Source organism: Drosophila erecta, unplaced genomic scaffold, assembly GCF_003286155.1.
Source record: "Drosophila erecta strain 14021-0224.00,06,07 unplaced genomic scaffold, DereRS2 tig00000279-arrow-arrow-pilon, whole genome shotgun sequence".
Taxonomy (NCBI): domain Eukaryota; kingdom Metazoa; phylum Arthropoda; class Insecta; order Diptera; family Drosophilidae; genus Drosophila; species Drosophila erecta.
Genome location: NW_020825216.1, coordinates 1328732 through 1343551, shown reverse-complemented (window position 1 = coordinate 1343551; position 14820 = coordinate 1328732). Strand labels below are relative to the sequence as shown.

General features: G+C 41.6%; 3 protein-coding genes across 3 annotated transcripts; 1 reads left to right on the top strand and 2 right to left on the bottom strand.

Moving 5' to 3' along the window:
- Nucleotides 1-468: 468 nt before the first annotated feature.
- Nucleotides 469-4886, bottom strand: LOC6551497 (putative ATP-dependent RNA helicase DHX57). Its single transcript, XM_001977156.3, has 6 exons — nt 4730-4886; nt 3878-4659; nt 2510-3796; nt 1483-2444; nt 1222-1423; nt 469-1158 (listed from the first exon to the last, which is right to left on the bottom strand). The coding sequence occupies exons 1-6, from the start codon at nt 4795-4797 to the stop codon at nt 593-595; spliced, it is 3867 nt and encodes a 1288-aa protein (XP_001977192.1). The 5' UTR covers nt 4798-4886; the 3' UTR covers nt 469-592.
- A 511-nt stretch (nt 4887-5397) lies between these two features.
- LOC113564632 (microtubule-associated protein RP/EB family member 1-like) lies at nt 5398-6319 on the bottom strand. The gene is made up of 2 exons (XM_026982969.1): nt 6121-6319; nt 5398-6055 (listed from the first exon to the last, which is right to left on the bottom strand). The coding sequence occupies exon 2, from the start codon at nt 6025-6027 to the stop codon at nt 5398-5400; it is 630 nt and encodes a 209-aa protein (XP_026838770.1). The 5' UTR covers nt 6028-6055; nt 6121-6319.
- A 146-nt stretch (nt 6320-6465) lies between these two features.
- Nucleotides 6466-7802, top strand: LOC6551495 (protein C21orf2). Its single transcript, XM_001977154.2, has one exon. The coding sequence runs from the start codon at nt 6644-6646 to the stop codon at nt 7736-7738; it is 1095 nt and encodes a 364-aa protein (XP_001977190.2). The 5' UTR covers nt 6466-6643; the 3' UTR covers nt 7739-7802.
- The last annotated feature ends 7018 nt before the right edge of the window (nt 7803-14820 follow it).

Below are 14820 nucleotides of genomic sequence, written 5' to 3'. Positions count from 1 at the left end.
GTGATGATTTGGGCGCCCTTCCGGTTGAATCAATCAATCATCCGAAAGATTGATGGATGGTATTGGGAAACTCCTTCAAGAGTTTCAGTGAATCTATCAACTTGCTCCAGTAGAAATGTTCCCAGCACAATTACCTTATTTGGAATCCTTTCCATGGCATCAACTGTAGTCATAATATGAATTTATGTACTAATCAATCACTAAAAGATATTGATTGAGAGCAAATAATATCAAGGCTCTAACAACCATGTTATAAATAATGATCGTTTATTAAACTTGACAAATCAGTATTAACGGGTGTGAGGGAATAGATACCAATAATATTGATGTATTACAGAGCATTTGAGTTTTTTAACTAAACAAAAACAACAAAATCAAAACTCAATGGGGCAGCAACACATGAATATCGTTTTAGATGAGCATCGTATTGTAAAATCCATTTCTCCATGTCCCATTTTAAAGGCATCGTTTCGGTGATTCGTTATTTGTCTGGTTTAACGTATGTATATATTACAGGCTTTTAAATATTGGCTATAACAGCTATAACACAAAATGTACAAACGATTTGGATAGTTCTGAAGTGAGTAGCGTCTCAGCTGTTTTTACTGATCAAGTGAACGATGTTGGCGATCATACGGCTGCCATTTTTGTGGTGCAGCAGGTTAAGGCACGGATCGCGAATCTTCTCCTCGAGCAGCCTGATCATTTCCGTCCGCAGGCACTGCACCATCTCAGCGGTCTCGAGATCGTGGGCCTTCAAAATAATCCAACCGCTCTCCAGCAGGAACAGGAAGTCCCCATCGTGTAGCTCCACCTTAAAGTCGCTGCCAGCAAACAGGACCATGGCGATGAGTGGAAGCATCGAACAGTCGCGAATGTAGATGGCGCTGGTGCGCACCTTCTCCTGAAAGACGAGGAACGGCGCCGGGAAGACGGCCACTTGCGAGTTAACCGACGACGGGTGAATCTTCACGTAACCATCGCCGCGCGTCTTGAAGCGCAGGTCGTGGTGACTCGGCTCACGCGGCACAGCACCGCCAGCTGTTTGGATGTAGACGCGATCCGGCGTCATGATCTTCACTATGTTTGGGTAGAGGGCGGCGCAAAGGAGCGACGTCAGCAGCATGTTGTTATCGCCGTTTTGGTTCTGCTCCACACCTGCAAAGGGTTCAATTCAATATTTTAAAACCATTTTGTTCCGTTTTATGTGCCACATCATACCCGTCAGTGTTAGTATATTGTCGCAGGCATTCTTGCGCCTACGCGGCACATCGATCGGCACAAAGCCAATGGAAACGAGCAGCTCCAGGTATTGGTACTTAATATCAGCTATCGTCTCAAGAGTGTTCAGCGACAGAAAGTGCTCACTGGCATAGTTTCTGCTTGCTGCATAGTTTCCCCTACGCGCAACATCCAGCCATTTCTGTTTAAAACAATGAAACATTATTGCAGATCCTGTATTATTATGAAAGACTAACTTACTCTGTATGCATTCAGGACGGTGAGGTGATCGCTCTTGCCCAGTGCGAACATACGTTTGCACTTGTCCGCCTCCGTGCGTTTATTGAGCGGACTTACGAAGGGGGACTTGTTGCTTAGGCAGGCGGCGATGGTCAGGACGCTATCCAGACACTGGAAGATCGCTCCATATAGCATCAGCTTGCCGATGCGCACGTCCACAGGAAGGGCTGCCAAATGATGGCCCAGCGGGGTCAATTGGTCCTCTGCATCGAGTGCGCCCACATCCCTCAATCGAGCCAACGCACCTAATATACTATCCTCTGTTGGCGCCTCCAGTGTCTCCAGGAGAACAGAGAGCGTGTTGCGTGAGGCGAACGTCTGCAGCGTCTTCATGCGCAGCACAATCTGCTCGAGTGGCACTCGCTGGATCTCTGGCACCGGCTGGGCCAGAATGTGGTGATTATAGCGGTAGCTGGTGTATAGGTGGATGCACACACCAGGCATCACACGACCGGCGCGACCCTTACGCTGCTTGGCATTGGCACGAGAGACCCAGACCAGGTCCAGTGACTCCATGTTTCGGTTTGAGTCGAAGCACTTCTCCTTCATCAGGCCGCAGTCCACCACGAACACACAGTCGTCGATGGTCACCGAAGTCTCAGCTATATTTGTGCTCAGCACGATCTTTCGTTTACCGGGCGGTGCTTTTTTGAAGACTAGCGCCTGATCTTCGCTCGAAAGGGCAGAGTGCAGAGGCACCAGGATGAATTTGCCGGCGCGTGGAGAAAATAGAGCATTGTCCAGCAAGGAATCGTGCACGGTTTGGATCTCCCCGAAACCAGGCAGAAATATGAGGATGGTTCCTTCGCGGGGCCAGTCGTGAGAGCCATCAACGATGTATTTCAGTACGGATTCGATCAGTTCTGGATTGATAGTCATGGGCTCCATCAGGTAAATACTCTTGCATGTGGGCTTACTATATTCTAATGGGAATATCACAGAGGAATGATAAGCGGTTGGAGTCGTGTTGTCCTATGCAGTCACTTACCTGCGTATCGCTGATAAGTCTCGGCCAAAGTTAGTTTTTCGTCCTTAATCTTTTTGCCTGGCGCCTCTCCCGATGCTTGGACATCGGCATACTCCAGCTCACGCTCCAGTATTTCCTGCTCCTGCTTCTTTAGCTTGCGGCAGTACTTACTGTCGTACTCCATGACGAAGTTGCTCATCTCGAGGATATCCTCCAAAAAGACCTGCTGTACTGGGAACGTTCGACCAGGAATATCCAGCACGGGAGCGCCGCCAAAGTAATCCGAAAAGAGAGCGGCATTGAGCGTGGCTGACATGAGAATAACTTTCAGATCCTTGCGTTCCCGCAGCAGGTTCTTCAGAATTAGCAATAGAAAATCCGACTCCTCGGAGCGCTCGTGCACTTCGTCCACTATGACGTGGGTGACGCTTCCTAGTAGCGGATCCGAGGCCAATCGCCGCAACAAGATACCTGTGGTGCAGAAACTGAGTCGCGTGCTTTGCGACACCTTGTTTTCCAGCCGGATCTGGTAACCCACGAGCTGACCAATACGATCCAGACGCTCGGCAGCCACTCTCTCCGCCACTCCGATGGCCGAGAGTCGTCGCGGTTGCGTGCATATGATTTCTACGTGTGGCAAGTTCTCCTTTGCTGGCAGCTGAAGGGCACGGAAAAACCAATTGTCCAAAATGAATTGCGGCACTTGGGTACTCTTGCCACACCCCGTTTCACCAGATATTACCACCACCGGCGCGCTTTCTATTTGCGCTAAAATTCGTTCAATTTCGGCGAAGGCAGGCAGCTGTTTCCGGCCATCTATGATCTTCTGGTAGCTTTCCTCCTTTCGTCGCTCCACAAACTGCTGCAACAGGCGGCGATTCTCTCTCGTCTGGGCTTCCACGTTTCGCTGGTGACCCCCATCATTTCGCGACGTTTTACCACGTGTGTAATGAGAGGGTTTCGGTGCCTGATTTTGCTCGGCATCCGAATTCACTCCACCGCCCTCTAGGTCAACGTAGAAGAGCGATCGCTTGGGCGAGGGAAAAGCAGATGTGTCCAGTCGTCCGGCCAGCTGTTCATTAGACTGCAGCAGATCGCATATGCTGTACACACAGGGAATGCCATCCCGGCATATCTCTCTGGCCTCCTTGTACAGGTGGCGTGCGTAGCGGAGGCGTAGCTCGTGCGGTATGTCGTGACAGGTGGTTTTCAGGTAGATGAAGGGCGCTTCATATGGATAGCGACTGCCTGGTGGAAAGCGCACTTCCACGTGAAACCACAGCTCATTATCGTTCTCGTCAACGTTATCTGAAGGAGTACGGAAAATATAAGGTATTCAGTGAGCGCTCTGAATTAAACGAAGTTTATAAGCTTTTCCACGACACTTACCCTTTTTGGGCGTGTCCGATTCCGTGGGTTGTTGAGGCATGTGAGCGAACCGGCACTTAGGACCGAACTTACAGGTGCCATCCCGATCGAAATTGCGACACCGTAAGGGAGCCTTTTTCTTCTTGTGGAGCGCCGCCTCGGCAGCGGCAGCAGCGGCGGCCAGGACGGCCTCCCTGGCCTTTCGCACCTCCGAGGGACTGTGGGCTAACAGGTGGTCGATGCGAAACTTGAGGTTCCACACGCGATTCGCCTCTCGCTCCTCGTACGCCTTATCGTAGATGGACTCCAGGGCCTCCTTCTCGTCGGCGCGCATGTCCAATATTTCTTGCTCGCTGGGTGGCTCGAGAGCCAGTTGCTCCTCCTCGGGAATCCTCATATAGTGACGGTACAAAAGCAGTAGAGCGGCTTCCGTGTCGCCGGAGCAGTGCTCATAAGCTTCCAGACAGTGGACAGCCTGGAAGCCGTAGTTCTCCAGTTTGGTCAAGGCATATCGGCGCAGGCGATCCCCATCACTGTCGTTGCCACGCGTTGAGCTCACGCCCTGGACACTCTGCACCACCAGGGTGCCGCGATCCTGCCAGTAGGAGTGCTTCACGCCATGACCTCCGCGTCCACGATCCTTGTACTTGCTGATGTCGTCCAGCTGGAATTCCGGTCCGTGGATCTGTCGCAGCGTGTCCATGGTCATCTGGCGGGACTCATCGCTAAGACGAAGGACGTGGAGTTCCGTTTTCCGGGACTTGTTGTCAGCCGCCTGCGATTTTGGCACCGCGGGCACGTTGCTTTTGTCAAGGAATTGTGAATGTATGTAATTAAAGATGAACTTCGTTGCGGGACTAGCGGCGTACTCACGTGGTGCGGATGTTGCTGGGACTGCGGAGGAAGCAGTCCTCCATGTGCTGTCGCGAGGATTCGTCCATAGCCTCTGGCAATCGTCAACGTAGGCCAGGTAAGTAAATTTTGCAACTGACGCCAAGCAGTGCTGCGCAGTCGGGCTTTTGAAATGTAGCTAGGTCATATGTTTAAAATAGCTAATATATATTTTTCGAGGTTTTAACTATGTTTCGGAGTACAACATTCATTTCAAGTAAATAACTAACCTTATTATTAACCTCAATATCAATGTGATGAAAATATATAACTGAAATATGTAACTACAAGCCGATGAAAAACTGCTAAAGATGGTATCTAGCTAAATGTGCACCTCCGATACCACATGTCGTGAAAGTGTGACCAGTAGATTACTCGAGCTCGATATATTATTGGTTTTATCAATCGATGACAGCTACCGATAGACCGCGAGACTTGGAGTTATTTTGACACAACTATTTATAACTCAACTATATAACTATACAACTATATAATAACCCAACCCATTTAAACTATATATGCTGTAAACGCTTTTTATTTGACGTTTTTTTTGTAGTATAGTATAGTGAACGTAACACCGCAACTAGTTCCGAATATATTTGGAAAGGGCCGAAATGAAATTTGGTTGATGTGTTGCTAGACGTATAGATCTAGACTTCGGTCTCCAGGGGATCTATATCGTTCCCAAAATAAAAGCGGCCATCGCGAGCCACCGTGATGCTTGTATGACATTCTTGGAGATATGTATTATCCTGGTTATAGCCATCTTTCAGCATCCCTTCTTCCATTACTGGGGGATCGAGCTCATCGAGATTCGGGACATCAGTTCCACGGGAGACATAGGTCGGTGCCTTCATGGAGAAGTTCTGGTACTTCCGTGCAGCCAGTGGGTTGTAGTCTTTAACCCGTTCTGGGTTGCTGGCGCTAAACTCCTGGAAAGCATAGTAAAAATTTGCGGCAAAATTTATATTGGCATCGAAGTCACACCAAACAAGGTCCTCGATGGGAACCAGCAGCGGAATTTTGAGCTTATCTATACATTTCCTTAGTATAATAAAGTTCTTCCTGAAGTCCGATATTTTATTAGTAGCGAAGATGACATCATCGAGTGGCATAGCTCCCTCGAAGACCATGTCGATAAACTGACAGTAGACGGCTCCGGATGACAGTTCCTCGATGCACTGAATGTTCGACTTCAGGGAATTATTCACCCACTTGCGAATAATCGACGAGCACTTCATTAGTGCTCTCTCCAAAGGGTTCATTTCGACGATCAGCATTCTGGCTTAGACAATTTTATCAAAATCTCTAAAGAAAAATGAAACATTTTAATTTTTTTATTTTTTTTTTTTGTAAAATTTTGTACATCTTACTTTTTACTAATAAAAATGACCGCACCGAACAGAGTTTGTTTTTGGAGTGAGGAATAACGTTAGGTTAGTTGACAATTATTAGTATGCGCCTACTTAACATCGATTTTTTGAGAATAGGTTTTTGAAAAATTTACAAAATCTGTTGAGAAATGTAAACGTAGAAAAATTAAATTTGTTTCCCGTTTTGATATCCGTACTAAGCCGAGTGCTTCGTATGAATGAGGAAAATATTTACCCAAGTAGAGAATGTTAATGATTGATTTTTTTAAACAGCAAAACTATATTATTTTTATGAAAAGTAAGCCTTGAAGAATGTGTTTTAACTTGTTTGAAAAGCGAGGCTCACATCATCAGTAAGATCTCAACTCTTTTCATAAGCACATCGAAAACTAACCAAAATTTTTGGAAGAAAATTGTCGTGAAAATTTTTGTTTATAAATTTGTAGAAATTTTTTCCAAGTAGTTTAGTAAATTCATTTCGCCTTTCTTTTGTTTAATATCCAAATTAAATTCATTGTTATTCATGATGACAAACCGCCTGACAGAGCAGCTGGTAGAAACCAAGGCCAAGTGCTCCGACTACCGCAAGGCTGTGAGGTTGAATGCCTGGGGCAACGACCTGGTGGACATCACCATTTGCCTTAGGATGCCGCTCCTGGAGGTCCTGGCCCTCAGCTTGAACAAGATCAATACGCTGAGCAGTCTGGTGAACTGCACTCGATTAAAGGAGCTGTATTTGCGCAAGAACGACATAACAAGCTTCGATGAGCTGAATCACCTGTCCAATGCCCGATCCCTAATATCACTCTGGCTGGAGAACAATCCGTGCTCCGATGCCGCTGGCGCCGACTATCGAGCATGTGTGCTACGTAAGCTGCCCAATCTGAAGAAGCTGGACAACGTAGACGTTTCCGACCTGGAGGTGCAGGCCGCCCTGCGGCACGAGTACTACCCGGAGCAAAAGAGTGCGATCGTTGCTCCGGTAGCGGAGACGTCCTTAAAGCCCGGCTGCAGTCCCAAGGTCAAGGCATGTCTCGATCGGATAGAAAAGGAGCGGGAACGGGTGCGTGAGAAGGAGGAGCACGAACGTGAGCTCGAGCAGCGGGAAAGGCAGGGTTGTGAAAACTACGATGATATGCAGCTGCCCAGGCCGAATAGATTTGCTGGCGGGGATGCCCGCGATGTTAGGGAAAAGTTTCGAATAAGGAGTCCATCGCCACAGGGCCGAAGGAAAATCCCGAGTGAAAAAATGAGCAGGTGCATGCAGCCCAATCCACATCCTGTGCCGAAGGATCAGCATGATCAGCAGCCGGTACAGCCGGCACAGTCGGTACAGCAGGTTCAGCAGCGTCAGCAGAATCCCCCGGGTCACAGGGTCGCCAACGCTTCCGCTGCTGCCATGCTAATAGCCCAAAACCATATGGAGAGGATATCCCCATCACCACCGATGCCCGCCGCCTATTCCACGACCTGCGCTAGTCTGGAGAAGCGACGTTCTCATAATAGCAATCTGTTCACGGCCGCATTGTGCCTCATCCGCGAAATGGACACAAGCCAACTGAAGGCCCTCGTCCTCGCCATCCACGAACAGCTTGCTAATCACCCAACAAGTTACTAGATCGCTCACCTTTGGTAAACAAAAATTGGAAGCTCCCATTTCAAAAAACCCAAAAAAACTCGCATATTTTGTACATTTAAATAAAAAAAATAATCATTTATGACAACTATTCGTATTCTGCCAATAAATGATTTCAAATTTCTGGCCAAAATGTTGGCAAAAAATAATCCGAATTTTTGCGATAGCAATAAAAGTAGTTGTCCAAACCTAGAATGTCATACCCCGTTGGATTCGTAACAAAATTTCCTATCGACCTGTATTCAAAAATGGAAATTCTATTTTTTTGCCATTTTTCGCAAATTTTGATGGGGGTACCCCTTATAAAAAATGTGAAAAATTGTTAAAATTTGATTTCCCGAAAATCATAAAAGTAGTGATAGGCATAGTTAGCTGGGTTTATTAGCAGCACAAAACAGTCTTCATTTTAGCTGTGCCTTCTTTTTTGGCTAAGTTATGGCGAAAACCCCGTTTGAAAATATCCGATTTTTGAAAAAAAATTTTTTTATGATTTTTTTTTGATAAAAATAATCAGTTTTTTTGCGATAGCAATAAAAATAGTTGTCCAAACCTAGAATGTCATACCCCGTTGAATTCGTAACAAAATTTCCTATCGACCTGTATTCAAAAATGGAAAGTCAAATTTTTTGCCATTTTTCGCAAATTTTGATGGGGGTACCCCTTATAAAAAATGTGAAAAATTGTTAAAATTTGATTTCCCGAAAATCATAAAAATAGTGATAGGCATAGTTAGCTGGGTTTATTAGCAGCACAAAACAGTCTTCATTTTAGCTGTACCTTCTTTTTTGGCTAAGTTATGGCGAAAACCCCGTTTGAAAATATCTGATTTTTGACAAAATTTTTTTTTTGATTTTTTTTTGATAAAAATAATCAGAATTTTTGCGATAGCAATAAAAGTAGTTGTCCAAACCTAGAATGTCATACCCCGTTGAATTCGTAACAAAATTTCCTATCGACCTGTATTCAAAAAGGGAAATTCTAATTTTTTGCCATTTTTCGCAAATTTTGATGGGGGTACCCCTTATAAAAAATGTGAAAAATTGTTAAAATTTGATTTCCCGAAAATCATAAAAGTAGTGATAGGCATAGTTAGCTGGGTTTATTAGCAGCACAAAACAGTCTTCATTTTAGCTGTGCCTTCTTTTTTGGCTAAGTTATGGCGAAAACCCCGTTTGAAAATATCTGATTTTTGACAAAATTTTTTTTTTGATTTTTTTTTGATAAAAATAATCAGAATTTTTGCGATAGCAATAAAAGTAGTTGTCCAAACCTAGAATGTCATACCCCGTTGAATTCGTAACAAAATTTCCTATCGACCTGTATTCAAAAAGGGAAATTCTAATTTTTTGCCATTTTTCGCAAATTTTGATGGGGGTACCCCTTATAAAAAATGTGAAAAATTGTTAAAATTTGATTTCCCGAAAATCATAAAAGTAGTGATAGGCATAGTTAGCTGGGTTTATTAGCAGCACAAAACAGTCTTCATTTTAGCTGTGCCTTCTTTTTTGGCTAAGTTATGGCGAAAACCCCGATTGAAAATATCCGATTTCTGACAACAAATTTTTTTTTCGATTTTTTTTGATAAAAATAATCAGTTTTTTTGCGATAGCAATAAAAATAGTTGTCCAAACCTAGAATGTCATACCCCGTTGAATTCGTAACAAAATTTCCTATCGACCTGTATTCAAAAATGGAAAGTCAAATTTTTTGCCATTTTTCGCAAATTTTGATGGGGGTACCCCTTATAAAAAATGTGAAAAATTGTTAAAATTTGATTTTCCGAAAATCATAAAAGTAGTGATAGACATAGTTAGCTGGGTTTATTAGCAGCACAAAACAGTCTTCATTTTAGCTGTGCCTTCTTTTTTGGCTAAGTTATGGCGAAAACCCCGATTGAAAATATCCGATTTCTGACAACAAATTTTTTTTTCGATTTTTTTTGATAAAAATAATCAGTTTTTTTGCGATAGCAATACAAATAGTTGTCCAAACCTAGAATGTCATACCCCGTTGAATTCGTAACAAAATTTCCTATCGACCTGTATTCAAAAATGGAAAATCTAATTTTTTGCCATTTTTCGAAAATTTTGATGGGGGTACCCCTTATAAAAAATGTGAAAAATTGTTAAAATTTGATTTCCCGAAAATCATAAAAGTAGTGATAGGCATAGTTAGCTGGGTTTATTAGCAGCACAAAACAGTCTTCATTTTAGCTGTACCTTCTTTTTTGGCTAAGTTATGGCGAAAACCCCGTTTGAAAATATCTGATTTTTGACAAAATTTTTTTTTTGATTTTTTTTTGATAAAAATAATCAGAATTTTTGCGATAGCAATAAAAGTAGTTGTCCAAACCTAGAATGTCATACCCCGTTGAATTCGTAACAAAATTTCCTATCGACCTGTATTCAAAAAGGGAAATTCTAATTTTTTGCCATTTTTCGCAAATTTTGATGGGGGTACCCCTTATAAAAAATGTGAAAAATTGTTAAAATTTGATTTCCCGAAAATCATAAAATTAGTGATAGGCATAGTTAGCTGGGTTTATTAGCAGCACAAAACAGTCTTCATTTTAGCTGTGCCTTCTTTTTTGGCTAAGTTATGGCGAAAACCCCGTTTGAAAATATCTGATTTTTGACAAAATTTTTTTTTTGATTTTTTTTTGATAAAAATAATCAGAATTTTTGCGATAGCAATAAAAGTAGTTGTCCAAACCTAGAATGTCATACCCCGTTGAATTCGTAACAAAATTTCCTATCGACCTGTATTCAAAAAGGGAAATTCTAATTTTTTGCCATTTTTCGCAAATTTTGATGGGGGTACCCCTTATAAAAAATGTGAAAAATTGTTAAAATTTGATTTCCCGAAAATCATAAAAGTAGTGATAGGCATAGTTAGCTGGGTTTATTAGCAGCACAAAACAGTCTTCATTTTGGCTGTGCCTTCTTTTTTGGCTAAGTTATGGCGAAAACCCCGATTGAAAATATCCGATTTCTGACAACAAATTTTTTTTTCGATTTTTTTTGATAAAAATAATCAGTTTTTTTGCGATAGCAATAAAAATAGTTGTCCAAACCTAGAATGTCATACCCCGTTGAATTCGTAACAAAATTTCCTATCGACCTGTATTCAAAAATGGAAAGTCAAATTTTTTGCCATTTTTCGCAAATTTTAATGGGGGTACCCCTTATAAAAAATGTGAAAAATTGTTAAAATTTGATTTTCCGAAAATCATAAAAGTATTGATAGACATAGTTAGCTGGGTTTATTAGCAGCACAAAACAGTCTTCATTTTAGCTGTGCCTTCTTTTTTGGCTAAGTTATGGCGAAAACCCCGATTGAAAATATCCGATTTCTGACAACAAATTTTTTTTTCGATTTTTTTTGATAAAAATAATCAGTTTTTTTGCGATAGCAATAAAAATAGTTGTCCAAACCTAGAATGTCATACCCCGTTGAATTCGTAACAAAATTTCCTATCGACCTGTATTCAAAAATGGAAAATCTAATTTTTTGCCATTTTTCGAAAATTTTGATGGGGGTACCCCTTATAAAAAATGTGAAAAATTGTTAAAATTTGATTTCCCGAAAATCATAAAAGTAGTGATAGGCATAGTTAGCTGGGTTTATTAGCAGCACAAAACAGTCTTCATTTTAGCTGTACCTTCTTTTTTGGCTAAGTTATGGCGAAAACCCCGTTTGAAAATATCTGATTTTTGACAAAATTTTTTTTTTGATTTTTTTTTGATAAAAATAATCAGAATTTTTGCGATAGCAATAAAAGTAGTTGTCCAAACCTAGAATGTCATACCCCGTTGAATTCGTAACAAAATTTCCTATCGACCTGTATTCAAAAAGGGAAATTCTAATTTTTTGCCATTTTTCGCAAATTTTGATGGGGGTACCCCTTATAAAAAATGTGAAAAATTGTTAAAATTTGATTTCCCGAAAATCATAAAAGTAGTGATAGGCATAGTTAGCTGGGTTTATTAGCAGCACAAAACAGTCTTCATTTTAGCTGTGCCTTCTTTTTTGGCTAAGTTATGGCGAAAACCCCGTTTGAAAATATCTGATTTTTGACAAAATTTTTTTTTTGATTTTTTTTTTGATAAAAATAATCAGAATTTTTGCGATAGCAATAAAAGTAGTTGTCCAAACCTAGAATGTCATACCCCGTTGAATTCGTAACAAAATTTCCTATCGACCTGTATTCAAAAAGGGAAATTCTAATTTTTTGCCATTTTTCGCAAATTTTAATGGGGGTACCCCTTATAAAAAATGTGAAAAATTGTTAAAATTTGATTTCCCGAAAATCATAAAAGTAGTGATAGGCATAGTTAGCTGGGTTTATTAGCAGCACAAAACAGTCTTCATTTTAGCTGTGCCTTCTTTTTTGGCTAAGTGATGGCGAAAGCCCATTCCGAAATATATTACCGAAAATCAGCAGAAAAGTGACTTGCTCGGCTTATGATCCGTAACAGCTAAAACAGGTCCCAAATTTTATTTAATGACATATTTCAGTTTTTATGTAATAATCATCCTTCTTTGATCAATCTATTTAAAGTAGGAAGTCCGTGGAATGCGCCTGTCACTTGTCTCGGTAATCATTGCCGCCAGATGAGCTCGTAGCTTCTTGGGCCAGATGAGCTTGGATTTGCAGCTACCAGGAAATTTCAGGCCTTGATCATGATAGCGATATGGCCATCAGGTAAACACAGCGACTTTTCCGGTTTACAACAAAGGGCGACTATTGTCAGTCGTAAATAGAGTTACATGCCACTTCGGAATGGCAACTCTGTATGGGTCCGAGGTTATTTTCTTGGATTGTTTGCTTTTTTTTTGTCACCGACACCAGGAGACATGTGAGCCCTGGAAAAGATAGGGAAACCGACGACATTCCTCCTCCTGCCCACAGTCTCGAACAATTAAAAGCCAGTTAGGTGAATTTGATGCGGGTAGGGTCGAAAAAAGAAGTGGTTATAGAGAAAAAACATTCAAATTGATTTTAATACAATTTTCGGAAAGCCGTACTAAAAAATGTTATATTTCTCTTTTGGTTTTCCAACGTTTAGAAAGCTAAATAAATAAAGTAGTCCATCATAGTTTTATAATATTTGCCTTTCTTTAAAATCACATGTATGCCTACATTGCATTTCCGCATTCCCTGACAATTTCTTTCAGTGTTCATTAAGCCCTAAAATTAGATCTGAGCTAAGACATTGTAAGCGATTTCCTTCTAATGACAGTTCTTACATCTACATTTTTCGGTTCAGCCGGCAACATTTTTATGGCCTCCATTTAAGGGGAACTCACTTAATGAACTCGTTTCGCCCGGCCTTTAATTTTCACTTAGTCGCTTTGAAGTGCGCCAAAAGTGAGCGAGTTCAGCGAATTTTGTGAGCCGTGTTTCGGAAATGGTTTTTATGTATAGACAATTATTATGAGATAATATACCTAAATATATAAATATAATACCTAAATAATACCTAAAACTCTAGAAACTTGTGCTAACCTCATTCAAATATTAAATCAAGTTTTTTGGAAAGCCATCCAAATCTTCTGATATTTCAAAACATGGAAATTTGTGATAATCAAAGAATTTTTCAAGATTTGCCAATTTCGTTATGCGCATTTCCCATCGCCAGCAGCGGATTTAAAATGGTAAAATATCTTGAGCACTGCAACCATAATTGCCCAGTCAGTCGCATTAAAGCCATGATGTTCCCGCCAGTTGACCCCCACATAAAAGTGCCGAGTCACGCACATGGAGACGCTGGAACCGGAGACATTGAACCACGACCCATCGTCAAATCGCTTGGCGTCGCCTTGAAAACGTGAAAATCGCTGGTCGAAGGGGAAAATTCATTTTCGCACATACATACATATGTAAGTAAGTACATACATAAATTCGCTTGAAATCGCATTCGAATTATGCGCATATTTGAGGGCTTTGCTTATGAAAATGTCAGATGGCAAGTGGAAAATGCAGCGGCCCAAAATGAAAATTAGTCAACTTAAAGACGGCAATTTGGGGTAAGATCTGCGCAACTTCCATGGAATCCGCGATGGTAGTACATATAGTAAATACATATGGATAGATGGCGTTTCTGGCCTGGGAGTTTTCCGACGACCTTTTATGGCGGCATTGTGTGCTAAACAGTCTTGGAGCTTCCAGTTCCATACTCCAAGATACTCCAAGCACCACCAGCACCACTGGCACCACCGGAGAAAAAGAAGAAGCAGCCACCGACGCGTCGGCGGTGGCAATTTCTCACGCTCGGCAAACGTTCCATTGTTCCCACAATTTTCCATTCATTCAGTTTGCTCGCGATCTGCTCCTACTTAGTAATAAGTTTTGCCCGGAATAAAAACACACGATCTGAACACCTTCTTCTCTCCCCCCCTATAAAAAATCCGAAGAAATCCCCTGTCATCATCATCATCGGAGCCATGAACATCATCACATCACCGTCTTATTCGCCGGGGTAATGAGTCTGTTTTATATGGGGATGAGGTTAGTATAGCAAGTACGTGGAACTCTTTCCTATATACCATATACTTATGCATGTACAGTAAGTACTTGAGGGCACTTGCAACGCGATCCCATGGAAAAGATCCAAATCGGATCACTTGATGGTCGATTGTCTTGCTAACACCCCATGTTATGACCCTTTTTAAGCCGCCTATAGAAATTTAATTAAGATTCGGGAACTTCCAAATGGGCAATAGGGTTTTACATTATTATCAACATTAAAAACAGTTTAGATGCTTGCGATACATTAAAACTAAAAGCACATCATAAATACTCATCTCTTAACAGTGTCGAAATACCATAATAAATATCTTAAATTGGGTTTACAATGCAAATCCTTTCAAACAACACCAAGTTCAGTTCTTAGTAGCGGTAATGAAAACGCTAAGAGCGTTCTGGTTACCATTCTGTATTAATATCTTGCAATTGGAACACGATAAAGATAGTCAACCCAGATCATATCACATTATCGTGACTGAGTTCACTAAACACCAAGAAAACGAGTATCTCACGGTAATCACGATGACACATTTAC

Excerpts from the sequence above, each read along its gene's own strand:
- LOC6551497 (XM_001977156.3), bottom strand. The coding sequence starts at position 4,797 with ATGGACGAATCCTCGCGACAGCACATGGAGGACTGCTTCCTCCGCAGT. Across the intron at positions 4,660-4,729 it reads CCCAGCAACATCCGCACCAC|CAACGTGCCCGCGGTGCCAA; the intron begins GTGAGTACGCCG and ends CCTTGACAAAAG. Across the intron at positions 1,159-1,221 it reads CAATATACTAACACTGACGG|GTGTGGAGCAGAACCAAAAC; the intron begins GTATGATGTGGC and ends AACCCTTTGCAG.
- LOC113564632 (XM_026982969.1), bottom strand. The coding sequence starts at position 6,027 with ATGCTGATCGTCGAAATGAACCCTTTGGAGAGAGCACTAATGAAGTGC.
- LOC6551495 (XM_001977154.2), top strand. The coding sequence starts at position 6,644 with ATGATGACAAACCGCCTGACAGAGCAGCTGGTAGAAACCAAGGCCAAG.